This window comes from Melanostigma gelatinosum, assembly GCF_949748355.1.
Source record: "Melanostigma gelatinosum genome assembly, chromosome: 13".
Classification (NCBI taxonomy): domain Eukaryota; kingdom Metazoa; phylum Chordata; class Actinopteri; order Perciformes; family Zoarcidae; genus Melanostigma; species Melanostigma gelatinosum.
Window position 1 is genome coordinate 22,244,159 of NC_136646.1, and position 27,599 is coordinate 22,271,757.

The 27,599-nt window shown below is 46.6% G+C and overlaps 1 protein-coding gene across 1 annotated transcript in view; it reads left to right on the forward strand.

Annotated features, from left to right (window-relative positions):
• Nucleotides 1-27,599, forward strand: part of srcin1a (SRC kinase signaling inhibitor 1a) — a gene marked incomplete at both ends in the record, with an annotated part of 99,209 nt that overhangs the window by 57,014 nt on the left and 14,596 nt on the right. Inside the window, 11 exons of the mRNA XM_079281575.1 lie at nucleotides 6,625-6,654; nucleotides 7,489-7,820; nucleotides 13,195-13,221; nucleotides 18,424-18,619; nucleotides 19,649-19,944; nucleotides 21,202-22,034; nucleotides 22,437-22,538; nucleotides 22,910-23,037; nucleotides 24,363-24,383; nucleotides 25,206-25,366; nucleotides 27,243-27,418. Coding sequence (XP_079137701.1) covers nucleotides 6,625-6,654; nucleotides 7,489-7,820; nucleotides 13,195-13,221; nucleotides 18,424-18,619; nucleotides 19,649-19,944; nucleotides 21,202-22,034; nucleotides 22,437-22,538; nucleotides 22,910-23,037; nucleotides 24,363-24,383; nucleotides 25,206-25,366; nucleotides 27,243-27,418 — 2,302 coding nt within the window. The remainder of the gene's footprint in view (nucleotides 1-6,624; nucleotides 6,655-7,488; nucleotides 7,821-13,194; nucleotides 13,222-18,423; nucleotides 18,620-19,648; nucleotides 19,945-21,201; nucleotides 22,035-22,436; nucleotides 22,539-22,909; nucleotides 23,038-24,362; nucleotides 24,384-25,205; nucleotides 25,367-27,242; nucleotides 27,419-27,599) is intronic.

The following is a 27,599-nucleotide window of genomic DNA, read 5'->3' on the forward strand; positions in this document are numbered from 1 at the left end:
AGATTGTCTTTGCTGCTTAAGCTACTCCACCAAATTTCACCCCATCACGCATATTGCAGTCAGTGGGTGCTTTGCTGCTTTTTATGCGCCAATGTTTATGTGTGTGTGTGTGTGTGTGTTGTAAATATTACAGGGCCTATGGGACAGATAATGACCTATTAGACCGGAGTGATTTAGTATGGAGTCCTTGGCAGCCATCACAGGGGTCTATTACCAGCGAGCGACCGCCACGCGAGTGTTTTTCTGCACGCTTTTTTAAATTTGTATTTATCAGCTCGTCCTCAGTACAGCAGCTTTTAATGCAGCTCGAAGGCCTTTAATGTGCGCTCCTTTCCTTTCAAGTATCGGGCTCTCCATGTGGTTCATGCGTGTTCTGAGGGAGATGTGTGAGCAAGATAAAAGAACAGCCGGCAGAATCTGATTAGACGAGAGTTTTCGTCCACCTGCCTCTCGCAGAGTTGGCCTGTTTGCATGATAAGCGGTCGCTGGTAACCCCTCAGGAGAGTCTGTCTCTGTCCCTCATGTCTCCCTCCTCTACTCTTAACTTGTTTGCTCATCTTCAGTAATTATTCAATTCAAAATAACAGGTGCTACTTGTTTACTTGAGAGATGGACTGTACTGTTATTCACTGTTGTTATTGTTGTTGGTCTAATTGGAGGCTCCTATCCTATTATAAATGGAAACATGTAGCAAGGGAAATAAACAGCATTTTGTTTGTATTTGACAGGAATTCAAAATACAGCATTGATAAAAATCAAGGCAAGTGCCTCTATTTATAAACCCCAGTCCATGGTTGTCATAGTTCAGTGTGTTCATTTGTGAGGGAAAACAGTTGGATGGTGACGATTGTTCTTTTTATTCTTTGTGTTGTTGCTGCGTTCATCTCTTGGCTCGCTGGCCTGGCTGTCAGCTGCTCAGCTGAATCCATTGAGATTGGCTTGAAAGCTCACCGGGCACATCTCCAATGAATTCAACATGTACAGATAGATGTTTGTGTGTTTTGCCGTCTCAATATTGTGGTTTCTGTGTTATGTTGTGAGTATTTGGGGGGCTGTTTCTTCAGCATTGCTTCGTTTGATTTGAGTCCACTGTGTTACAGTAATACTGCAGACTAAAGGAGGGTTATGTAGAGTCAGCTGCCTTGAACTGGAGGTCCTGGATTTGAGCTTTTGTTCCATGAGGCTGGTCTTTAACGAACACGTGGGCGGCCTCAGACAGGGAGAGACATTTCCAGCATTTGTGATCAATAAGGTGTCATAACAAAACATCACATATTCGATTGCTCTGCACATTTGTGCGCTGCCTCGCGGCCCGTGTGGCAGAAGACCAAGCGTATTACTTTGCTGATTTGTATTCCATGATGAAATGACACAAGATGTTGACAATAATTACTTATCTGCTACCTGTGACGACCAGTCAGCGCTGCGCCCCGCGGAGATCACAGGTCAACTGTTTGAAGAAGCTCTGTATGCAGGCAGCCATGGCGTCAACAAACGTCTTATCCTCCGTCTACCGTCTCTTAAACTCCTATCACCTCCGCCCGTCTCCACCTAGCATCTCATTGACATCGGCGTCCGCCTCCCCAGTGAGGTAAACTGAGCAGCACTGATGTAACGAGATGTGGCTCGAGGGTCTTCTTCACGCCCAGTGTGCTGTAATGTGCTGAATGACCTGGTTCAACAAAGGCTGTAATTAAGAGGCTCTCTCGCCTGCTGCTTGATCGCTTCTATTCCAGGAAAAGACGGCAGGCTTTTACCAGGATGACGAGTCAAACAAAGAGTGTGCATTACTGTACGCCTGCTTCCCCCCCTTCTCTGTCACATTTATATATCATCTCGTGCATTTATCCTCCAGTTGAAAACACACATTTGTGTTTCCAGGTACAGACGGCCCCAGAGATGTTGCCGTGGAGCCGCGGCGCGCCTTTTGTGTATTAACAGGTGCTTTGCTGGATCCACGCTACTGCTGCGATTTTAACTTGGCTGCCTACACAGTATTCCCCAGCGCCTCCCAGGGAAACCACGCTTAGGGGGGTCGGGAGGGTGAGGAGAGCGAGAGGCAGATGATGGATAGACAGAGGGGAGCAGCAGGTGAAGAGATGGGCACTTCACTCCTTGTTGTGCACGGTTCACTGATCAAGAAGGCGTTCCCGTCACTTTGTGCGGAGCGACAGATTGCAGTTGTCTTTGTAAGTTTTTTAGGTGAGGCAGCCTGATGCCGTCTCACTGTCTCGCCCCGTTACTGCGTCCAGCAGCACCGACACGTTGGCGTTGACGTTGACCTTTCTCTGCCCGGCCGTCGGGTTCACCCCTTTTAACTCTCCTCTCCCGGCACAGCGGCGCCTCGACGCTCTCGCAGATTACCTTAATGGAGAGTGCACATGCCTGCTGGTTTATGTGTCTTTTTGCCTGGAGCCTCACTGTTTTAAGTGGAGAGCAAGCTCAACGCAGCGAGATAAGAGAGATGGAAACAAAAAGTTCCTCTTTCAAGTTCGGAGTCGCTTTTCGACCGGCTATTCATTGAAATCCGAACGTCTACTATTTGCACTATTCAATTTCAAGGTTTGCGTGACAGCTCGCAGTCAGTGAGACGGGAGTCACTTGCCAGCCCTCTTTGCAGGATGAGTAACTGTGTAGCAGGGGAAGTCGTTGTAGCTACAACAGCCGGCACACGAGCTGGTTTCAGTGTGTTCACTTCACCGTCTCTTCATGTGGCTTTGGCGTGATGATTTAAGGTCTTAAACTAGTTGAGTCTTGAGTTGTGACCTGCAGGCCTGATTGGTGTTTTTTTTAATCCTGCCATGCCCCGCTCTCCTTCTAGTTATTTGTTGTAACTGTTCCCAACGGAGCTTATAGAGTTGCAACAGCTGAAGTCCTCACAGATTGACTTATTTCCTGTAGGCTGTAGCCTTTAATAGACGTGCCGGATTAGCAGTTTGCTGCACTTTTACCTCTTTCCCTCCTTCCTCCCTGCTTAATATTCAGCCGGTCTGTCTGCCCTGCGCTGTCACGGCCGGCATCCCACAAGGAGCCCCGCCATGCTTGCAGGAAATTAGGCTGTGTATCGGAGGGAAGAGCCGTGCCCGGCCTTCCCAAACCATCTGCACAACGGCAGAGCTTCTGGGGAGGACGCTGCACGATCAGAGAAACTAAATAACACGGGATGATGAAAATATTCACAAGAAGAACGAGGATAGATGTCTGAATGCTTGGTTTAATTAAAATAACCAGTTATTAAACTATATATTTCAAATATAGAAGTATTGAGTGATGAGGAAGAGTCTAAAAGAGCTGTGCAACATGGATATCAGTAAATTACATAAAAACAAGAAAACAGTTGCGTATTGACACACAACATGATATTTTACATAAACTCTCAACCTTCAGACGTCAACGCTTTGTCTCTGCCAGCTGAGCTACCCGGACTCAGTATTATTATATTGCTATCAAATTATTTTACAATACAGGTTTTCCTTTCTTTAGGAATTTGGTGGCGTTCATTAATATGAAGTTTGTCTGCTGAAATGAAAACGTCTTGCCGTCATCTAGATCACTTAAATCAGCACAGCTGAAGAGCAAACTCACTTCAAAGTTGTCTTGACACGTTGCTGAGGACAGAGCGTTCTGTTTCACAGAGTTTCTTAAACTGGCAATTTCTTTCTTTGATTTATTACCTTCTTGTTTATTTATTCACCGATGCCACTTGCTTCCCCTGATGGCTGACGGTTCACAGTCAAAACGCAGCGGGAGAAGACCGTGTGCTGCTCGGCAAGTGCAGAGAGGTGAGACAGGCAGCATTCAGAGACACACTTCAAACTGTGATGAACGTTTCACAGACATCAAGGCCTCAAAAAGGACTTTACCAACACTTTCACCAGTTCCTACTGAAACCGTTAGCCAAGTAAATGATTATTTCATCAATACAAAATGATAAAAATCTCATTTCACGTTTTCTTTGTCGAATATATTTATTCATTTTGGACAGAAAGCATTTGCATCCTGTCAAGTACATGTTTTGTTTCAGACACAGCATTAATAGTTGTGACTCATGTCGCCCCGAGGTGCAGCTGCATATGTGATTAATAAGTATGGAGTGAAACCGGTGAATTTAGATTTAGCTGTTAAAGAATGTTTGCGTATGTGCGGTCGGCAGCTTCCTTACGGTTCTGCGAGACTTGAAGCCTCTCTTACACCCCCCAACTCCCTCTGACCCACTTGTTTAACATGCCCGAAATATAAAGCTACGCACGCCTGCCTCTTCCAAATCCATCAAAGCAAACCCGATCCACTTTCCTTCTCGCCTCCTGATTCGCCATGCCAAATGTCCATGCATACGATTTGCAGCAACTTCTCTCCCCAAGTTGAAAGTCCAGTTGATCAGGTGACTGTAAAGGGAAATAAATCCCCACCTTTCCCTCCGCGTGCTGCAGGATTTGACTGTGATGATGCAGAATATTATTGTGGATGTGTGATGAATGGTGGTAGTTGTGGGTGAGTTGGCAAACGCCTCACGTCACGCACTAAAGTTTCCTCCGTGTATAAATAACCGACTGAAGGCGGCAGAGACTGGTGACTCAAACAACGTGAAAAGTTGAGAATGTGGCTCGGTGGAATGCAGCACGGATCTTTATAACTGTGAGAGAGAATGTCTGTTGATTGCGATATAAGAAATAGATGCAAAAATCCATTTGTCTGTGAACCAACCGCCCCTGGTGGACGGGGATTTTCGGCTTAATCTGCTTTGCATAAACCCAGAGAAACAGCACGTGGAGTTGGCCTGTTTGATCCGAGTGTATTGGTCGTTAGAGGGGTGGGGGTTCTTTGTTGTTGTTTTTTACCTTGCTTGTTTGTCTTGTCTTATCTCTCAAGGCCCACAGTAGCGGACTCCCTTTTATTTCGGCAGGTGAATGCTCTGGACTGTGCTCTGTGTCTTGGCAGTGCAGCACAGGTCTCGTTGGCCGGGGCTCACAGATCGTATCGCTTCTGATTGCGGCCTCCCGTTGTCATCCAGGTCTTCTGTTATTTCCTTGACCAACGTGCATCTTGTCCTGGAGGTTCTTAGTCTCTGTAGTTGCTGCAGACCCAGACTCGCTGACAGACATCGCTTTCTTCCTGTGACAGAGCGGTCAGCAGAAACCCACCCCATCAAGGCTCCTTTATGTAAGTTTAAATGATGCTGGCGTCGCGTGAGCGCGCACAGATTGTTTTGGCTGTCAGGGTTATTGTCTGCCAGCTTATGTGGAAATATATTGGCTGTGAATGACGAAAGCGGAGATGATAAACTTGTTCCCATTTTCTATTCTCGCTCTTCTGCCCACACAACGTTTACTCCTGCAGTGTTCAAGATGAGGGCTTTGCATACAGCGTCGGAGAGTATATCCACAGACTGCAGTTTGGAAAGTTGTTAGGCTCTATTCCAAAGAGATGCTGATCTTTATAAAAAAGTTTCTTTTGGCAAGCCATGAAGTTGTATATCATTTCAACTTCTGTTAGGCCCTTAACCTTCTGCAGTTGATGAATATAAACATATTTTCATTCTCTTCTCAGCTTTATGTTTATCCAGAGGCAGCGTAGCCTACTCAGCTTTTCACTTGTAGTGGATGCTCGGTCACAATAATAAGCCGGCCTATAGCTTTGTCAGCCATTGTAATGGGGCCCTTGAGTCAGGTCCTTGTTAGCTGATGCACAATAAGCTCCCGCCTAATGAAGTGTAAACCGGAGATCTGGGAGGCTGCGACGGGGGCCAGATGAACACGGCCGGCAGCCTTGATGTGCAGCGGAGAGCTCAATGCTAATGCTATTAGCCAGGAGGTCAGTCCATTTCACATCACCCCGTGCTCAGTTTATCAGCGCTTCATCATGGCGCTGGATGTAAGGGCTGAAACGGTTGATCGCACTCTGAGTGCGCTATCCTCTCCAGCAGATGAATAGAGTGAGAGACGGGTTCGCGACAGCAGTGCCGTTTGATGGCAGCTGTGTTGGATTAATGGCCGGACCTTCTGCCCTGAACAGGCTTCTTCTGTGATAAAGTTTGTCCACTGGAGAGCGTCGCAGCTCCGTCGGGCCTCCGTCTGGCCGCTCTTCCTCCGCCTTCATTAACAGTCCATTTGTTGCTCCGGCCCTGAGGAGCCGTCCTCTGCTGCTCACTCACTCAGCTCCTCCTAATGCTGCTGATGAGCCTTTAATGTACAGATGGTCTGCCTCATGCAGCTCTATTAAGCCTCAGCACTTTTTATACTTTTAGTTTCACCAGGTTTTTTATTTGATCCATCGCTGATGTTATTGGTTTTCCTACGTGCTTAAAGTTCATATTGAATTAATAAGGTCAAATATGAAGGAATGTCTTGTGATTTCTGTGTGAAAAGCATGATATTCAATATTCATTTATCATCCCTCAGGTTACAGTACGACACTATTGGTATTCATAGCAAGCCATCTCCCCGTATGTTAACCCTTATGAAACATCATAATGCATACATCATGCATTAACTGATTGTAATTCAGAGAAAGTGCTGCTGTCTCACGATAGCTCTTTTCTGATGGTCATGTGACGTGTCCTGGCGTGTTTGCTTGCACATCTGTGCACAAACACACAAATTAACCCTTCGCATGTTTCTCTTCTAGCCAACTCCGGGGCCTGTTTCCCTAAGCAAGGTAACTCACCGGGCGAATGGCTCCCTGCTCTTTTCATCGCACTTTTGAGTTCATTCATTTTTTCCAGTCACATTTTATTTTTATATGTTTTTTGTGCAGCCATACATTCTCCTACCGGCTGTGTCCGTCTCCCTTCCTGTTCGCCGTCATCCTCGGGCTGTGTCGCCCGTCAGTCAGAGCGCCGATAAAAGGCCAGCGGCCGTCAGAGTGATGCGCCTCCTTAAAAGGTGGACAGCAGAATCAGTAGAGTCCAGACAAGAGACAGTGAGAATATGTAGAGAAAGTGTCAGAGGGTGTGAGGGGATGGAGGGAAAGCTCAGACCGAAGGAGCGGGTGAGAAAGAGCGAGAACCGGGGACAAACATGAAGGAAGTGTTCCTGACTGACTTTCACTCACCACACATTTCAGTATTTTGTTTTTCTCTGTTTCCTGAGAAAACAATGAAAGCCACTTAAGACAACAAGCTTATCACAATGGAATATCCAGCAAGACAAACGTTTGAGTCTCTTCCTTCGATCTATCGGAGAAGCTTTTTATTTTTCTCATTTTTCTTCCCTTCAGAACTTGAAATCAATAATTCTGCAGGGAACTGCTTCGTCCTGGTGGCAAATCTAACATCCCATTTCTCTCTCTCTCCTGTCCACTCTCATTCCCTCTGCTCCGTTTGTTTCCACCTATGTGTGCCTGCTCTGTGTGTGTACGTCTCCACCCTGAAATCTTTCTGCACACGTGTGTGTGTGTGTGTGGGGATTCACCTCTTTTTCTTTTCCACCCACTTCCTTCTTGCTTCCTTTCCTTTATCCTCCCTTCCGCTCTTCTGTCCTCGTCCCTCAGATGCCGAGCGTGGTGGCGGTCACATGATCTCGACAGATGACTTGGAGTATCCGCGAGAGTACCGGACTCTGGGCAACAGCGCTCGGCGCTTCTCCAACGTGGGCCTGGTGCACACGTCGGAGCACCGCCACACCGTGAGCGCCGCCCAGAGCCTGGAGGCCCTGACCAACCTGCACAAGGTCGACATGGAACGCAAGAGGGACGCCTTCATGGACCACCTGAAGAGCAAGTACCAGCAGCAGCAGCTGCAGCATCCGCATCACAACCCGCCATCTCCCTCGCCCTCCCACACCAGCATGAGGGGCACGTCAGAGCGGTCTGCACGAGAACAGGTACGCAGTTCACCGCCTCTTGAGGGATTTTTTGTCCTTGAAAGGAATTGTGTCTGATAATATTTGTCAATACATTTCATGTTTTATTTTGGAGATACGTGACGCGTTTGGCGCTCGGTACGCGTTTCTTTTGGGGATCAAACTGGTCAATGTTGTCATCTTGGGGACAGAAAATAGTCGGCATACGTAGAGAGAAAAAGAACACTTAATAGTTTGGGTCCAATCAGGCAACAAAAAGTATCTTGTCAGGTAACTTTCAGAGTGAGAGCAGCACAAAGCTTCACATTGTGCTCATTGAAATAATTGAGAGACGGAGAGAATAAGTGAGGGTCGTCCGTCAGGAGGTCTTTGTGTTATAAGAGGCCGTCATTAAACTGTCACAGCCGAGCTTTTCTTTGTTCCACTGCTGCCAGGACCTGCAGAACGTCACAATGCTGTTGAGGTGTGAGGGAAGACGAGAAGTCGCACACATAAACGTATTAAATGCAAATGCGGTTATCTGAACTTATCAAAAAAAAAGTGTTAAATTCAACGTAGCGTGACAGAAAAGCACAGCAGGAGACAGGACAGAATGAAAGGGTGAGGGGGTGAGGGAGCGAGCGTGAGGGAGCGAGGGCGGGTGAAAGGCAGGTGGAGTCCATAGTTGCCGTGGCAACCTCTTTCCATAAATGGCAAGTAGGGATATCGCGTTGCAAAGGTCAGGCTGTGTAGAGAAGCAGGAATTGCACAACGATGAAGACCGAAGGGAGAGAGGAATAACGAGGCAGACTGTTAAAAAATATATATCCAGGAGACTGGACAGACCCTGAAGTGACGGGGTGTCTTCTGCACGGAAGGAGGGGGGGGGGGAGCAGAGCCCAGGATACCGTGTCATCTCGTTGATGTGCAGAGCGTTGACGGCGAGGGAGGCGGGGGGGGGGAGAGGGAGGAGCTGGAGAGGAGCGCGGCAGCCAGTCAAGCAACCCGCTGCTCAATTAGCCAGCACCAGCAGGAGCCAGCCACCCATCTGCGAAGGAGTTAATCGGCTGGTGTTGTAATGAATTAAATAAAGAGTTTCCGCCGCATGTGCTACTGGAGAGCAAGAGAGAGAGAGAGAAAGGGAGAGACCGAGCGAGGGAGAGGGGAGGGAGGGTTAGAGAAGCATAGGGAGGGAGAGACGGGTAAAAACACGATGAGGATACGCTGCACCTGACGGACAGCCTGGGATGACCGGAGTGGTGGACAGGTGCACTGCAGGTGAGACGGGACTGGAAGCTTGAAACTGGGAGCTGGATGCTGTTGTAGAGAGGTGTGTGTGTGTGTGTGTGTGGGGGGGGGGGGGGGATTACATTCACGCCTGTTGTGTTTGTAGTGGTTGTTGTGGTGACGGCGTGCATATGCAGCAGGTAGACGAAGGCTGAGTGGACGACACTATAAACTGTACACAGATTATTTTCGTGCGTCCGGCTGAGCGTTCATTTGCTGTGCAGACGAGTGTAGGTTTTTTAGAGAGAGAGAGAGAAAAGGGCGAGAGGCTGCGGTAACGTTTGAGACGCCAAACTAGACCAGAGGAGGATTGAAGGGGAGAGAGAGAGTAAGAATGGTTGTGGTGAGGAAAGGGGGGGGCGGGGGTGCAGAGAGGATGACGACATGAGAAAGAGACGGGAGGTGGAGGAGGGGTGGAGTGAGTGCAGCCTGCTTTACATGCCGGTCTGGTAACGCAGCGCTACACTCTGTGAGGCTACGTCCTTCACTGTGCACACACACACACACACACGTGTGTAAATACAGGGGAGTCTTTACTCGCATTTTTGCCCCTCAGCCCAAAGTTTAATCTGACATCTCAATACATACTCCAGGAACACGGTGTCATTGGCGATCAAAGCAAATTTAATCCCACAGGATTTTAATGATGACAAGATCTATTTGAGCCAAGAGTTTCATCCGGCAGGTAGCCTGGCAACGATTGACAGTAGAAAACCGTGTCTTGAATATAAAGTCTGCACAGAAGAAATTGATTCAATTCAATCGTATTCATTTGTACAGCCCAAAATCACAAATCTGCCTCAGAGGGTTTTACGTCCTCTGTCCCAGGACCCTCGCATCACAACAGGAAAAACTCCCCCCAAAAAACCACTTCAATGGCGGAAATAAAAGCAGAAACCTTTGGGAGAGCAACAGAGGAGGGATCCCTCTCTCCGGTTGGACAGAAGTGTACATAACAGAATTACAGCACAGTCAATGCATATGATCTAAACGAGTCACAGAGTGAGAGTAGAAAGCAGAATAATGATTGAAAGATGAAAGGGGACGGTTGCAGTGGTGACTGCGAGGATGAAGGGTTGTTAAGCTGCAGTCAAATAGGCTCTCTGGAGTTCACGCTCGCACCCTCTCAGTGCCAGTGTCCTCTCAGTGTCAGCGGAGCAACGGTTAAAGCGAGGCGGTGAAGAATGAATGTGTTTACTTTACTTGTGAGTGAGCCTCATTAAAGCAACAAACAAGAGAAACACTGGCAGAGGCAGACACACCAGACCACAAATCACCTCCGCACCATTAAAGCCAGCCCTCAGTCATTTAGCTTTGTGGGGAAAAATACAATTATTAACGATGTCTGAACAAGTGAACAGCAATTATTTATGACGCGCCGATGCAGCTGCTGAGCCGCTGTCAGTTCAGCAGCTTTTCGAGGCGCTTTACTGGCTAACGACACAGAATGATCGGGGAGTCAAGGCCAACTCAGGTCCGCTTCACCACCGTGACCTCTGACCCCCGAGTCTTACCGAGAACTAGCTTTGTGACCCTCAGAGGAGGTGAAGATTTACCTGCATAAAAACTTTCTATGGAGACCAACGGCTTTGCTTTTTTAGAGCATTATATATTTTTAAAGGTGTTTTTTGTTTTAATGCATTAACCCATTATGGAGAGTTTAATCCTTTAAACAGCGACATTAATACGACATTAAAGAAAAGTACAGAACAACTAGCTAGGAGACGGAGATTCTCCTCAGCGTCACATCAAAGACGTGTCTTTAATAATAATTGCTTTGACATATTTTGGTCGAAACGTATATGCTATGGGGGGGAAAAAGGAGCGTGGGTGGAGATTATGCTCCATATCGTTTTGAGTGTCCCACTCGGCGGATATATGCACTGTGTTTTTTTTTAAATTATAAACAGCACGGCCACATTGAAATGCCTGAGAATAGCTTCTACCTTTCAGAATGAAGGTTAGAACATTCACTTGGCTCGGTTTTATATCCTAGATAGATGACTTGTAATGGGTTTCATTATGTTGCTGCTATTGTTTCCATCTACTAGTGTTATTATACACCAACTACATTGTGTCCCATTTCCACCTTATTGCTCCACGAATACCACCGCTATTAACTACAAGCAGGTTTTAAGTACGTAGTGCGTTCACACTGGAAAGGTGACTGAGTGTGGACTCAAAGGTGCAAGTATGCAGATTTAATCAGCTTGATCCTTGAGCGGGCTGTCGCGTTGCATTCGTTTAAAGACGCGGTGAGCAGCACGTTAGCAGAGCAGCAGCTTCAGTGCTTCAGTCGAGGTTTGGTGAGTTCTCACTGCAAAAGTGACAAATAAAGTAAACTTAAAACAGTGCAGGAAGTAAATTAAAAAGGAGGAGCTGCTTGTAGATGGAGGTAAAGCAGCTTCAGCAACAGAAAGTAAACACTGCATGTATCTCTTTTTGAAGTTAAACCGGCAGTGTCATCCTGTTGGTATTAAACGGTTTAATGTGTTGATTTCTTGCATACTTTGGGGCGGCTGTGGCTCGGGGGGAAGAGCGGGTCGTCCTTTAATCACAAGGTTGTCGGTTTGATCCCCGGCTCCTGCAGTGAGTCACTGAACCTCACGTTGCTCGCCGGGCGCCCAAAATACTTGGGATGGGTTAAATGCAATGTTCGACTTTCATGTATATATGTGACGAAAAAAATAAAGTTGACGTTTCTTACGAACTGCAAAACAGTAAAACACATTTATATACTGTTAGTATTTAGTGTAGAATTGTGACACAGCTACTGTAAAGTTTGGAGTTTTATTAGCGGTGTCATTTCAAAGTCAAAGTTTGATGAACATTTGTACAAAAGCGCACTTCTTGCGTACTCACTGCCAATTGTATTGTATGTAGTACTTGAATGTGTAGTATGGAATTGGGACACATCGCTAGGCTTTATAAAATCTGTGTTCGACCAAATGTTACTGAATCAAAACTTAACGTTTTTGGATTTGTGTAACTATAACACTTGATAATGTTTCAAATCCAAGCAAGCAAGTTGCACCACAGTACATTAAGAGAAGAGAGTCAGGAAGAGAGAAGAGCATAAAGTGGCCAAATGAGGGGACATTAAGTGAAAGATCAGATCACAATGAAGTAATAATCGGTTGAAAGCGCTCCCTCTGATGCCCCTGTTCACTGACGTAATCCAGGCTTTTGTAGAGACAGTATTAAAATGGAAAGCAGATGATGAAAAACCTCCAACTATCATAAATCAAAACTTGCCTGTCACTTTTTTTTCCCTCCGTGCACCAGGAAGATAATGTGGTTCCTGCAGAACGGAGACTGAATGGACTGAAAGTTGCCTGCAGATAAGAACAAGAACTAGAATAAGAGTTTGGATTAGAATTAAAATTCATGAACTCTGCCCAATCTTTTATTAATTTCAAATTTTTTGCCTCGGCTTGGTTTTGACTGTGGGGTAATTATGTTTTAATGGAAAGCTCACATCCCGAGGCCAACACGCGAGCACCTACATGACCGGGCAGCAGGGGGGGGGGGGGGGCAAAACGGACACGAGGGATTCAGCGCGGGCCGCTGGGAATTCAGATGAAAAGTAGCACGACGGGTGGATGGAGAGCGACGCAGGCAGCAGAGAGCGAGGAGGAGACGGACCGGCGGCTTGCCTTTTGGTGGAGAAGTCTGGGAGAGAGGCCAACAGCGGAACAACAGAGTGGGCGGCTGTTTGATTCTATTTCACTCTTTTCATTTCCTCCCCCTTCACCACTTAGGGGCCAACAGCGCAATCCTGTTCCAGGTGCACTGTAACCCGACGCCTGCAGAACACAGCCCCCTTCCTACATTACCCCCAAACACACGTAATGATTGTGGTTTAGATTCGATGGCGCTGTCCACAATTCGAATGGATTTCACAGATTGCCTGTCAGAAAACGGAACACGCGACAAGAAAACGGTTCAGGAAATGCAACTGATTTAGCTTTTTGGGGAGGATGCATTCGCACTCTTATCCCCTGTCCAGTCTCGCTTGTTTAAAGCACCATTATTTTATATTTTTGTGTTGACCAGTATGAGAGAAGAATCTAACTTTTCTCTTTCTGTCTCCATCGCTTCCCTCTTTTGTCCTTCATGAACTTCACAGCAACAGCCCAACTACTGGAGCTTTAAGGTCAGTGCTGCGTGTCCAAGTGTCCCTGTGCGTTTGTCAGTCTCCTGTCCATCGTGTGTGTGTGTGTGTGTGTGTGTGTGTGTGTGTGTGCATTCTTGTGTTCTGTGGGATTACGTCAGACTCCTTGGGCATCACCAGCCTATCTCCTTGGTCCTCTTGCTTATGCAACACCCAGATCACTTAGCATCTCTCTGCTCTTCTGGCAGTGTGTGTGTGTGTGTGTGTGTGTGTGTGTGTGTGTGTGTGTGTGTGTGTGTGTGTGTGTGTGTGTGTGTGTGTGTGTGTGTGTGTGTGTGTGTGTGTGTGTGTGTGTGTGTGTGTGTGTGTGTGTGTGTGGGGGTGGGTGGGTGGGTGTGTGTGTGTGGGAAGAGTCCAGGGCGTATCTGTGGCGTAGTCTTCTGAATCCCTGCTTACAATATCATTTGGACAGGTTGTAAATGTCACTGAATATCAGTAGCCACATCCCCTGACCCATGGGGAAGGCGAAGTAATTCATCCGCGACTCCCTCAAGTACTTGAACTTCCAACAAGAGGTCAGACAACGAGAATTTAGAGCCCAGTCCATCACATAAATCTGTTCCACGACACGACCGAATGATTTCACTCCGCAGGACTTTCAGGTGGTTTGCTAAACTTTGTGGGTATCGTAGTATAAAAAACATCAAACGAACAAATTCTGATTGTTGATGAAAGAATCGGATCTGAAATGTCTAAACGCTGAATTTGCTGCGAACTAACGATTATTTTCATTATCAAATCATCTGTGGATTATTTTCTCAATAATCGTAATTTTTTTTTTAAATGGTGAAGAAATCTGAATTTCTTAGAGACGACTTTTTGCTTCAGACGTCTTGTTTCCTGTGATCAGCAGTCAACAACAATATGGAACAGAGAAAAGAGTGAAAAGAGTTGCCTATTCATTTTTTGATGATGAATTAATCAATTAATTGTTGTAGCTCTATAAAAAGTGTACATGTTTCTTATCTTCTGAGTACAGTAAGTTGCTTTTTGTGAATCAAGTGAGGCAGTTCAATGACTGAACAGTGAGAGTTAGTTTATTTATTGGCTCCTCGAGGTGCTGCAGCGTATTAAACTGTAGAATGAAACAACCAAAGTGGTCCCAGTGGAAACAGATCTGAAGCTCTTTGCTTTCAACACAACACCGTCGTCGCCACCTTTTACGTTGACGTCTCATCCGCTTCATTTCGAGAATCACTTCCAGCAATCTCAGCCACCATCTCCCCTCTGGAAGACAGGGCCAGTCTGCTCCTTCTGAGCAAATCGCTTCACATCGCCGCAAAACTCACAGCAATTTGGCAAAGCAATTTGTTCCGTGCATTGATGACTCCAGGTATTGTAAAGAGACGGGACTCCAGAGGGGCTGCGCATTGTGTGTCCGGGCAGAAGATTGGCCTGAGAGCTGGAGAAGATGGAGAGAAATAATGATGGTGGAGGAAGAGCGAGTAGAGACAATTGGATGGGAGAGAGGGATCGATTTTAAGGAGCTGTTTTCTCTCTGCCTTTTCCTAAAAGTCAGAGCTGCGAACTTCTTTCGTGTGGAAAAAGAGCCGCGTTACAGTTAAGAAGGAGAAAGTGCAGTCATGGCACCTGGATGCGGCTTTGCCTTCTGCCACTAGAGACTGAGGCGAAGGCAGATCTGTTGACGTAAAGCAGCTCAGCAAGAAGCAGAAGTGAGCTGAGGGACAAATGAGGGACGGGATTAAAAAGGAAGGAGAGGAAGACGGATAACTCAAAGCACAGAGAGACTGATGATTAGAAGGAGCTGGAGGTAAAAATAGTCGAAGAGATGCGGTTAAAGTGTGAGGATGTGATCTTAACTATTTAACACCTCTCACTCAAGGAGTCAAACGCCTCATTGTCATTTCACACGCATCACGCCTGTCTCTGACATTTCTAGTTAAAGTATATCATACACAAGTCCATCAGAATGGCAAATCACTTCACAAGGAGATTACTACATGTCCGTCTGTCTGTCTGTCTGTCTGTCTGTCTGCATCAAAGTTCAATTTAATATGACAGCAGTCTTAAATGTTAACATTAAATAGCAATAATAAAAACAAGCTTACTACAGTTTCCAACAGCACGATTCTAAAATAAGGGCGGGGAATTCAACACGAAACCTTATCTGTACACTTTACAAAATACTCACTTCTTTAACATTCCACCGTTATCTCCACACTGTTTCATTACTCTGGATACTGGTCCTCCAGTTATTCCTTTGCATCTTTCACCGAAACATACTGTGTGTGGGTGAACTGCAAATCAATTTTTAAGTTGACATTCATATTAAAAATGTGAAGAAAAAAAACATATCTTGTGCAAGGTTAAGAGGTTTACAGACTGTGTAAAACAACATCGAAGTGTCAGAGTTGGATGACTTGTGCGCTCCCAAACATCAAAAGTACATACCGTCACTTGACCTGAATCCAGAATGTCTCTCTGCGTGCGTGCGTGTGTGTGTGTGTGTGTTGGTGTGTGCGTGTGCAACAAGAAACATGGTGAGTCTAATGCGGTTTGTAGCCTAAGGGCTGTTGTCAAGCTTTCCACTCCATTCACGTCTGTTCCGTGTAAGATCGTCCTGTTCCCGACTTGTTCCTCTCCTGTGACGTGCCCTTATAACAGGGGAGAGTTCTCCACAGTAATTGAGTGCTGTTGAAAAAGTCTGGATCTCTCTCTGAAAGAAAAGGGTGAGGTGGAGGGAGGGGAGGCATCGAGGGAGGATTGTGGAGCAACATAACCAGTTTCCCTCAAATGGAACTCCATCACGTATAACACTGACATGTCTAGCAGGACCAGATGCATGACCAGATGGTGTGTTCGCATATCATATTTACAATGCAAAACGAGATATTTTCGGTTTTCATGTGACATAAACCCAAATATATCTCTGGGTGTTTCTTGCAGTAAACATGGTTGGGCACCCAGTTCCACTACAAAACCTCTAAAGCGAACTGCTGGACGTGATGCATCTTGGTTGTTTAATCCCCAAAAAACAGTGTATAAATGAAAAGTAGATGTTTTACGGTGGGTCTGACTATTTCTTGGTTGGGACCAGTAAGTTCCTGGAGACTCAGCTTTTTATTTACTGTACAGACATGAGTGGTGTCAATCTTGTCTTCTTACTCTAAATAAATATAAATAAAAGGAAGAGAATACGCGTATTTGCCAAAGTTTCCAACTCTTCCTTTAAATATGAAGTTAACTGACTTTTGCTTCCTAAAATGAGTGAAATATAGGCCGAATTAAAAGAAGGGATTCAAAGAGAATCTAATTAATTTACAAGAAAAGGCTATCGAACCCTAAGCTTACTAGTCCTGTGTCCAACCCCCCACAGTCTTCAAACCCCCTCTGTAGCTGCCCAGAGCGTGACACCCTGCAGTACGTGCTGCTGTGTGCTGTGCTGTTGTTCCGTGTGGTCACAGTTTAGATAAATTAGCCTATTAGAAAACACGGTGGGGGTTATCTGTCAGCATCACCGTCCCCCTGCGTGCACAGACACTGTCTGCCGCCACCATCACCGGACACCACCACTATCATCCTCTGTGTGTGTGTGTGTGACTGAATTATGTATGACGGCGACAGAAGGGAGCGCACGTTATAGAAAGGGTGGTTCAGCGTCTCAGTCGTGATGGTGGTTTGTTTCTTGCCCTGTAAACAAACGTGTGCAAGCATAGCAGTTAATTTAAAGTGGTGGTAGTTAGATGTCGCCACGGCTCGTTTAGTGTAGTCGGCTGCAGCGCAGCTAAAATTACTGGATCAATTGATTGATCGAAGGTAGATTAGAAACACTCATTTAACTCACCGATAAATTAGTCACATGATTAATTGGTACCGATTTACCAAACCACCGCGCTAGTCGCTCTGTGAGGCTTTACTTAGGCACAGTGATGCTCTGAGCTAAATGCTAACGTCAGCATGCTAACATTCTCACAATGGCAACATGCTGAGGTTAAGCATGTGCAACGTTTACCATGTTCACCATCTTAGCTTAGCTAATAACCATGCTAATGTGTGTTCGTTAACGTTGGACACAAAGTAAAGTTGAGGCTTGATGGGGATGGTGTTCGTTTTTATCAAGTACTTTTTGTTTTGGACACATTTAACCGTGAATGTCTGCACAAAATGTCATGGCAATCCATCTAAAAGTTGTTGAGATATTGTCGTGTTGCATTGACCAACTGACGGACTGACATCGCCATCCAGAGAGCTACAAATATACTGAATTTCATTTGCTGGTTTTAGTTTGTCCAGTGTGACAATTTGCTGCTTTTCTCTGATTTATTCTAAACTGAATAACTTCTGGGTCGCACTGATGGTCAAACAAATCAATTTGAAGATGCCCACTGAGTTATTTTTGTCAAATTAACAAAGTCCTTAATGGATGTTTGTGTAGTTCTGCTGAGAACAGAGGAAGGAAATCCTTGGAAAGAAGGAGAAAACTGTTGTGCACGGAGGAGGAGGAGGAGGAGGAGGAGAGCGGCACAGCTACTGTACTGTGGCTAAGGATGTGTCTGCGTCTGCCATCCAAACAACCAGCAGACAGCATTCTGGGAGCTCATTACAGAAGCCTCTGAGCTGGAGGAGACGCTACAGCGGTGGGGGGGGGGGGGATCAGGGAGCCAGTTCAGTGAGCACAGCCCCAGTTACACGAACAGTCTTTCAGCGAGGGACGCTTGGGCATAGGCCAGCAGGATAAACCAACAGTGACAGCGCGGGATTTGCCTGAGCTTCTCCTCCCATCCCACAAGCATTCATTTAAAGTTGGGAGCGGCGCGGGGACAGGCGTTGGGATGCGGGAGGTGTGCAAAGTGCAGCAAACATGACACAACTTGTGCTGAGCTGGAGGAGCACAGTTTTCCTCCTTAGCCACCATAGGTGATCCATAAAGGCTGGTGCCCTGGAGTGCCGAGCCATTCGAGAACAATTGTGCTTTTCTGCTGCAGCATTCTGCTGAGGTCTTGTACCGTGACGCGGCTAATTCTTAGTGAATGGTCGGTCGCTAATTCATTGTCAAGGCCTCGTTAATATTGTTATGTGGTTGATTGTGTGGTGTCTCATTGTGTGCTCACTGCCGCATGGTCCTACTCCATCTGTCCAATCCATTCTCTCTCCGCCTTGATTCCACCTCTCAGTAAATAATTGTGTGTCCCCCCCCCCCCATGTGTCTTCAACCTGCTGCAGAGCCGCAGTCCACGGCATTCCCAGTCCACCCAGTCTGGGCTCGCCGACCAGGCCGCCAAGCTCTCCTTCGCCTCGGCCGAATCCCTGGAGACCATGTCAGAAGCCGACATCCCCATCGGGTTCAACCGGATGAACCGATTCCGCCAGAGCCTGCCGCTTTCCCGCTCTGCCAGCCAGAATAAGCTACGATCTCCAGGTTAAGATTTGAAGCTTTGCTGACCGTCACAACATGCTGGTTGGACTGGAGGCAGATTTACAGCTGTGAAGCTGGTGGTGTGCTTACTCAGAGCGGCACAAAGTGATCTACTCTGCTGCTGAAAACTGAGGAGTAGTCATTCCTCAGATAACAAACCTGTTTTTAGTTTAGACACCGTGGAATTATTAAAGCATATATTTTGTGTCGGTAGCTATTTATTTATTTAACTTTTATACTGCACACATTTGTGCAACTGTGAGAGTACAGCTTCGACAACAGGTTTACTACAAAAGGGCCGATTAGTGAGAGCCTGGCCCAGATCCAGGAGTGGTGTTACGTGAAGTGATATTTTTAAAAAAGTGACGGTGACAGATCGAGGTCATTTCTTGAATGAGGAGTTGAGACAGAAGTAGATCTCTCCTCTCCATGTCTCTGTACTAACCACTTTGTTTTCTTCTCTCCTCAACTCGTCTGCAATATCCTCTGCTTCCTCTGCTTTGACTTTTAATCACTGGTCTTTCTTTGCTTTGTTTGTTCTTTTTGTTTGTCCCTCGGGTGTATGAAGATGAATATTCAGGTTAGTCAGGCGTCAGACTCATCTTTACCTGTAAAATCAAAGGGTTGCAGCATCTGACAAGTGGGCTATTTTGGGGAAATTTGACATCAATTGTTGCAATTTTATTATGGATAGGAAGTAAAAGTATTATTTTAAGAAAAGTAGTAATAAAATAACCTACCTTACCTTAAACGTGCACCAGAGCTATGAATCCTCACACAGCTACCACAGTCCTTTTCTCTGTCAGTGCTTATTCACGCTGACATCTGATGAAAAACATCATTCTCTGGATGTCACAAACCAAAACACAGAACATCTTTATCATAATTGGCACCACTATATCTCTAAAAATGACAGCAATAAAAATGAAATGCGACAAGATTTGACAGAATTGCTTTGCTCGTTATTCTCTTCCATCCGCCAAACCCGTCGCCGTCTGACTCCGCCGTCTCTCCCGTATCGCTCCCTTCTAGGCGTGCTGTTCCTGCAGTACGGAGACGAGACGCGTCGCGTTCACATCACCCACGAGCTGAGCAGCCTGGACACGCTGCACGCTCTCATCGTGCACATGTTCCCCCAGAAGTTGACAGCAGGTATGCTGAAGTCACCCAACACGGCCATCCTGATCAAGGACGAGGCGCGCAACGTCTTCTACGAGCTGGAGGACGTCCGGGACATCCAGGACCGCAGCATCATCAAGATTTTCCGCAAAGAGCCCATCTACGCCTCCTACCCTGCTGCTGCACACCTGGCTAACGGAGACCTGAGGGTGAGGAGGGGGGAGCTGGGGGAGGGGGGAGGTGAAGAGGGCAAACGGGGTTATTTTAGAGAGGGACAAAGCTGTCTGATCCGACAACTGAGCTGCCCAGTGAGAACCGCTATGATGCTCTGCCTGCACATAAAGAGCAGCGGTGTGTTTCTCTGGCACGGTAATGGTGTATTTTATATTTCAATGGTAACTTTGACAGGCCGTTGTGTGTATGTGGGTTAGTCATTTAACAGGTATTCCTCCTGGAAATGTATTTCTTATCTTCAAGTAGGCCATCTGTTGCTGTGCAGACACCGGAGAACAATGTTCCTCATATTTTAACATCCGAAGCTATTTCTGCTTCAGTGAAGATCAAGGAAGCCTGAGGGAGACCCTTTTTTCCTAATTAATACAAAACCGTACTTACCATCTGCATTATATTCACACAATGCTGAGAATACAACTGCAATTAGCCATGCAATCAGGCAGCGTAAAACGATGCGTTTACGGTGTGTGCATGTGCTGTATGTTCTATGTGTTCGTGCACGTGCACGGTGTGTGTCTGAGGATACAAGAAAGAGAAAGAAAAGAGGTAGCGAGACAGCTGACCAGCACCATCTGCATAATCCACATTTTAATACTCCCACAAACAGTTTAAAACCAGGAAATCTTAACGGCATGAATTTAAGCAACACATTTAATTTGGCAAAACCGAGAATCATCAAAGTCAATTATCATCATTTTACAGTAAGTGTGAGATGCACAATCCATCTCTTCTTCATAACTGTTGGAGACTAAACGCAGGCTGCATCTTAACCAGCAGGTTGCCGTTCATTTGCTCCGGTGTTGTCTTGTGGAGCAACTTTTATCTCTTTGCTGCTGTCATGCTGTCATGTTAAATATTTTACCTGGAGAGAACTCCTTACTATGATCTACGGGAGCTCAGGGAAGCGTTGGCAGCTCCTTGATAACCTAATTTAAAGTGAAAATCAATTTTCAAACATCATCCTAAACAGTGAATTCAAATTAATTGATGAAATCAAACTATTGACAATCAAATAGGAATGTGTGACCGACTGAAAACTTTAAATTTTGTTCAGTAACGGTTCTCTTTGCTTCAGCGTTGATATGATTTATTTAACAAAACAACAAGAAATACTTTTTTGGAGAATACATTCTGCAGTTGGATTTATAATTGGTCTTCTGCGAAACTCTTCATCATCATGCGGCGACTCATCCGTACATCTCCATGGTAACACTCATCCCTGCTCGTTTCAGAGGGAGATGGTGTACTCCTCTCGCGACTCCTCCCCAACCCACCGCATCAACACCCTCCCGTCCTCCACGGCCTCGGCGTCCTCCGGCTCCCCGTCGCGCTCGCGCCTCTCCTACAGTGGCGGCGGCGGCGGCCGTCCTCCGTCCTTCACGGGGTCCCACTCCCAGCACGAGCAGCCCCGGCATGCCCACCATCCCCCGGCCGGCCACGGGGCCAACGCGGGCCTGTCTCCCTCGCCCAGCGCCATCCTGGAGCGCCGCGACGTCAAGCCTGACGAAGAGGTTTCTGCAAAAAATATGGCGCTGATGAAGAGCGAGGGGCTGTACGCTGATCCCTACAGCCTGATGCACGAGGGCCGGCTCAGCATCGCCTCCACCCAGTCGCTAGCTGCCATCGGAGACCCCTTCAGCTTCCCCGTTACCAGTGGCCTGTACCGCCGAGGCTCCGTGCGCTCCCTCAGCACCTACTCAGCCGCTGCTCTTCAAGGGGACCTGGAGGACTCCCTCTACAAGCCCGGAGGTTCGCTCTACTCTGACACGTACTCCTCGGCCACACTGGGAATGGGTTTTCGCATGCCGCCCTCATCCCCGCAGAAAATCCCTGACATGCAGATGAGGGACAGGGAGTCGTATTCCAGCTCACCCAGTAGAGCCTCGCCTGTCAGGCAGAGCTTCCGCAAGGACTCGGCCTCCTCCTCCGTGTTTGTGGAGAGCCCGAAGTCGAGGCCCAGCTCCGGCTCAGAGCCTCTGTGTCTGACAGCCGGGCCTGGGGAGGGCGGCAGGGCCACGCCTGGCTTTGGTTCCTCGATGTCTGGACAGGACCCGGACAGCAGCAGGTCAGTACGAGTCTGTGTGGGGAATTTCATTAAGGTGTGTTGTACCGTTTAAAGACGGACCTCATCAGCTTCTTGGCGACATGAACAGAATATTATCTGCTTCATGCGGGAAATGTTTCTTTATTTGTGTTTTCTCTGTTTGGGTCTCACCCGTTTCAAACCACTCTCGATCCTAATTCAGAGGATCACGAATCTCAAATGTCTTGAATTATTATACTTTTGATGGATGTTTTCTCTTAAACTTTGATTGTGAGTTACTTGATTACAATTCTAAACCAAGTTTACAGGTACTTTTAACGCTGTATTGCTCACTCTACAGCGCTGTGTGTTGCACATTTACGTGTTCATCGGCCTTTGTGCCGTCTGCGTTTCGTGATCGATCTGTGACAATTACATTTGCAGGGATCATCGTCTGGAGCGCATGGAGGCAATGGAGAAGCAGATAGCCAGCCTTACTGGCCTGGTCCAGAGTGTGCTGACCAGGGCACCAGACAGTGACAGCACGTAAGACCCTCCATTATACCCCATTAACCCTCTAAAACTCACAGACAGCTTCAGGTCAGACACATGGGCGGCATTATCGACAGGAGCGGCAGCAGGCTATTATCAGAGCCATTCCGTTGCGTGAGGACGGAGCACTAAACATTAGCTACAGGGCACAGTGCTATTGATTTATGCCTTGATACATAGAGATGCGAAACAAAGGTTTTCAGTCGATTTTGAGTTTACACCTGGAACAGTGTTATCGTGGCACTCCGGCCTCACGAAACACAACAGAGGGCTCGTGAACAAGAAGATAACTTGTTAGCGTCCAGCAGTGGTGCTGTTAGCGTTAGCACTGTAATTGCCTTGCCCTGTGGCCGTTGATCCCTTAGATGCGGCCTGCTGCGTCTCTGCATGATGGCGGGCTGCCCACCGGACCAAGGGACGGAGTTCTCACGGCCATTACCTTTCTCTTCCAGCGAGAAGACCGAAACCAACAGTGACGGCTCCGCCACTGGAAGTGAGTACAGCAGCGGGATTGGGGCCTGTGTTCGCAAACCTGCCTTCTTGTTCCTCACACCACTGATCATTTTTCTTTCATTTTACCTGAATACAATGCACCGCAATTTAAAGGGGACGATGGACACAAACGAGCAGTGATGGGGTCCTCCTGGTTCGTAGGATTTATAGATGTATATCACTCTCTCACAATGGGAAGCTGCAGTTAAGACTTGTGGAGTTGGTTATTTTAAGGGCGTGGTTTGGTTCATGTGGTCCAAACCAGCAGAAAACTATTCTGCATAGTTGCCTTGTAGTTCTGGTCCAGTTTGCATTCACACTGGGGAACTGATCGCTGTATATATGAAGTTAAACAGCCTGACCGGTAACTAATTGATTTGACTGATCAGATTCTGGTGAATTCTTTTGAAATCATGTTAAAATCTCGTTAACCGCACCAGAGTTCGATTGGCAGCTTTCACACACCGGCCCAAATGAATCGAATTTAACATGCAAACACACCAGAGTTTGTTTTCACTGATTCAAACTGGTTTCCACCTCATACATCACTCCCTTCTGTTTTTCCTCTTTCACTTTTGTTTTTCTCCAGAAGAGTTTCATTCCAAAGGACTCACTCACCTTTTAAATAAGAGACGGCTGGTCAAATACACTTTATGGAATTGTTAAAGTTAGAGGCCATTGAGACTTTCATTTAAAGGAGCGGTCCGGTGCACGAGAGACACACTTGAATTTCACCATTATGAGTTTTTAGCTCACTAAGTGAAAATACAGGAAGCGGGGGGGGGGGGGGGGGGGGGGATGCTGGGGAGGCTCTGACGAACGTGACAATATGAAAGGTGTTAAACACACAAACATAGAGGTGATAAGACAGACAGATTTGTGTTTAGAAGGATTATTTCTCTTTCTACTATCTATGTGGTGGATGCATAGATCGTGAATTTAATGTTTATTTATCAAACTATCCGACTTTAATTTAAAAATATATATTTGTTAGCATAAAATATTTAAAATACTGATGATTGTGTAGCCTATACATACTGAAGCATTTCAGAAACAAATATAATTCCTCTCATTCCTGCTTCTGTCCCGCGTCCTTGCTGTTGTAGCAGTTTTGGCACAAACAAAGCTTTTTTGAAGGCAGACCTTCACAGGTTCAGGGCAAGGACGCGGCCGTCTTTGAAGCGGCCTCACACATTGATACACCGCCAAAACACTCAGTCATTTTCTCTGGTGTAGTCTGTAAATATGAACTTTTAAGACTTTCCTCTGACTCTGTCAGCCTCTCATTCATTTCTCGGTAACCGGTTCACTCTTTCTATATTCCAGCTGGACGGCTGAAGCAGAAAGGTAGTTGCCATCTCCTCCTCTGTCGCCCTTTTTAATCTCTCATGGCTCTCTGCCCTCTGTATGGGTGTGTGGTGTTGCTGGGTAGCTGGCGGCGTCTATCCTCAAGTATTCCTCCTGGCCGGTTTCCCAGAGAACAGACCCCCCCCCCCCCCCTCCTCCTCCTCCTCCTCCTCCTCCTCCCTCGCCCTGTCTCTGTCTCTACTTTTTGAATTTCTGCTTTGGGAATTTCAAAAAAGTTGTTTTTGTCACAGACTTGGCTCTCCTTTGTAAATGTGTATGAGAGTGTGTGTGTGCGTGTGTTCAGGGGGCATACACAGTGTGTGTGTGTGTGTGTGTGTGTGTGTGTGTGTGTGTGTGCGTGTGCGTGTGTGTGTGTGTGTGTGTGTGTGTGTGTGTGTGTGTGTGTGTGTGTGTGTGTGTGTGTGTGTGTGTGTGAGAATAACTGAGGAGTCAATGGCCATACTCGCAAAGCCCTGTGTGAAGATAAGAGCATGGTTATCCCCCTGTGTGTCACTACTGAACAGACTAATTGCACTTCTATATGGCGTACTCATAGCATGAGCTCTCATTTCTCCCAGTGGGCTATTAGAGCTTTGTGAAAATGGTTCTTTTTTAGCATTCACACACTGTATTCGTTCCAGTGTGTGCCCAGAATCATTTATATTTCTTTGGGCCTGTGTGTGTGTGTGTGTGTGTGTGTGTTTGTTCTGTGTGTCGCGCTGCGTGACTGAAAGTCTCACGGGATCACAGCCCAGCAAACTAATCAATTTGTTTCCCGACGACCTCCCGGTGACGCTCTGTGTCCCGCTCTGTGATTGGCAGCTCACACGCCGTCGGCTCCTCTGGCTCTGATGCCGCCGCCGCCTTCCAACACGACGCCGGTGAACAGCGCCGGGCGCCTGCAGATGCAGCTCCACCTGCACGGTCTGCAGCAGAACACCACCGACCTGCGCAAACAGCTCAGCCAGCTGCGCAAAATACAGGTACAAAGTAGATCCAGAAAATCTGCTTTTTTAATGTTTCTGAAAGAGCCTGATCTCCCAAATAACAATAAATGTTATTCACTATTAGTGGCATCTATCCATCAATGTAGTTTTAGTGTTATTTAAAATATTGCTTTGATATTCTAGTTCATAATTTGTCTCCTTTTCCTTGTTGTTCGTTTATCTTTTGATATAGTCTTTATTCTGGTGAATCCTCATTCAATACAATCGTTGTTTATTCGTCTGATTGACTTTTTGCAGAGTCCCTCATACCTCACAGGGTGTAAGACCACATTCACACTTTACATGTGGTTTGCGTTTGTTCCACAGTTGGTTAAATTAGTCTTCAACATTAGAATTCTTCTTTCTATGATGTCGAACGCATACTGTAAAGTATCTCAACACACATGTTGTGTATACAGCATCGCTGGCTTTGATGTTTATTTGATATTCTCTTCAATACTACACCTACAGTAAATAACAGCTGCAGGTTCACATAGCTGCACTGCATGACACATCGAGGTCATTGCACCTTTTGAGGATTTATGATGAAATAGAACGAGTGGAAGATAAAAGCTCCGTTCACACGGATTCTACAGAAATACAAAATGTCATGACGGATTCAGAATCCGATTAAATGCCACGAAGTTAACGTAAATGTGGCGACGCTGTCCTCATTTATTCCATCTGTCTGTGATGCCGGCGATGCCACGGTTACAGCAGGAAGAGATGGCGAGTTAATCGCTCTCAGCGGCAGAGAAGAAGAGAAAGGAGACGTAACGGGAGTGACAGACGATGGCCTCGCAGTGCTTTTACTTGCTCCCTGACAGCAGTCGCACAAGCTTCTTGAAATGCCTCAGCAGTGAGAGAGAGAGGGACAAACAATGGAAGCGGTGCTTGTATCCATAGAGGACAGTTTTGCTGTGTACCTGCATCTGTAAATGTACCTGTACCTGTACGTGTACCTGTATGTGTTACCTCTGCACCTGGACCTGTATAGATGCCCATGTCGATGAATTTTACATGCTGCTCATGAATTATTCAGAGACAGTGTGTAGGAGAGACAGGCAACCGGGAGAGAGGGAGCTCAATGGATTTATCTTTCTGTATATATTCATTTATTCTTTATATATTTTATCGTACTCCCTGTGTTTGGCTTGATTCCCCAGTTCCTGTGTCCTGTGAGTACTGGGTCATTTTAAATGTTGGTGATATCGGTGTCCCGTCTAACCTCCTGGAACATAAGGCCGATCAATTATTCATTTTCCTTGCTTACCAGGTGTTTTTCATCGCTGGGAGTTGTATTACATGCAGTCGTCCTGTAGAATATTCCATTCAGAACACGGAGAGGGAGCTGAGTTCACGCTCACTGATTCTGTCCATAGACGGCCTGGGTTCTCCTCAGGGCAGCCCCGGCTTTCTGTGTTCGGAGAAACATTATAGGCTCACACACACACACACACACACACACACACACACACACACACACGCACACGCGCGCGCCACAGAGGGAACTACTTGCTAGCAGTTATTTTAAGGCTAAAGACTCACATAGCAGTCTGATGCCAGGGTTGCTGGATGATACATAAGCAGTCAGAGCAAAATGTTCTTGTGGCAGAGAAGGTCGCAGAGTAGAAACAAGAGGCCACAGCCTTCCCTCAGCTACAGTCACTGTTTTGAAAAGCCTCGGGCGACTACGATTCTCCTCTTCGTTGTCCCGTTGTTATGCTGCGATGATAGCCGATTTCATTCAAGTATTCTCACGAGGCTAGCGAGGATAACACTGATAAAATAGTCGAAATAGTCGCAGAGTGAACGAAGACAGCGCGCTATTTCACCTCCAACATTGTCTTTGAATGTGTGTGCGCGTGTGCAGATGGAGAACCAAAATTCGGTGCGAACTCTGCTGAAGCGGACAGAAGCGGAGCTGAAAGTGCGCGTGGCCGACGCCCTGAGGAAGCAGGAGGACCCTCTGCAGAGACAGCGCCTCCTGGTGGAGGAGGAGAGACTCAAGTACCTCAACGAGGAGGAGCTCATCATCCAGCAGCTCCAGTCAGTGACAGGATGATAATGTTTTCTTAATAAATCATAATTCAAACGTCAGTTATCAAAGGAAACGTGTACGTGCTTTAATTGAACAGAATATACACGTAAGTTGACAGTTTAAGAGTCTTATCGCATATTTCATAATTGCTTCAAACGTGACAAAGTTCACATCTGTTTCATAATTAGA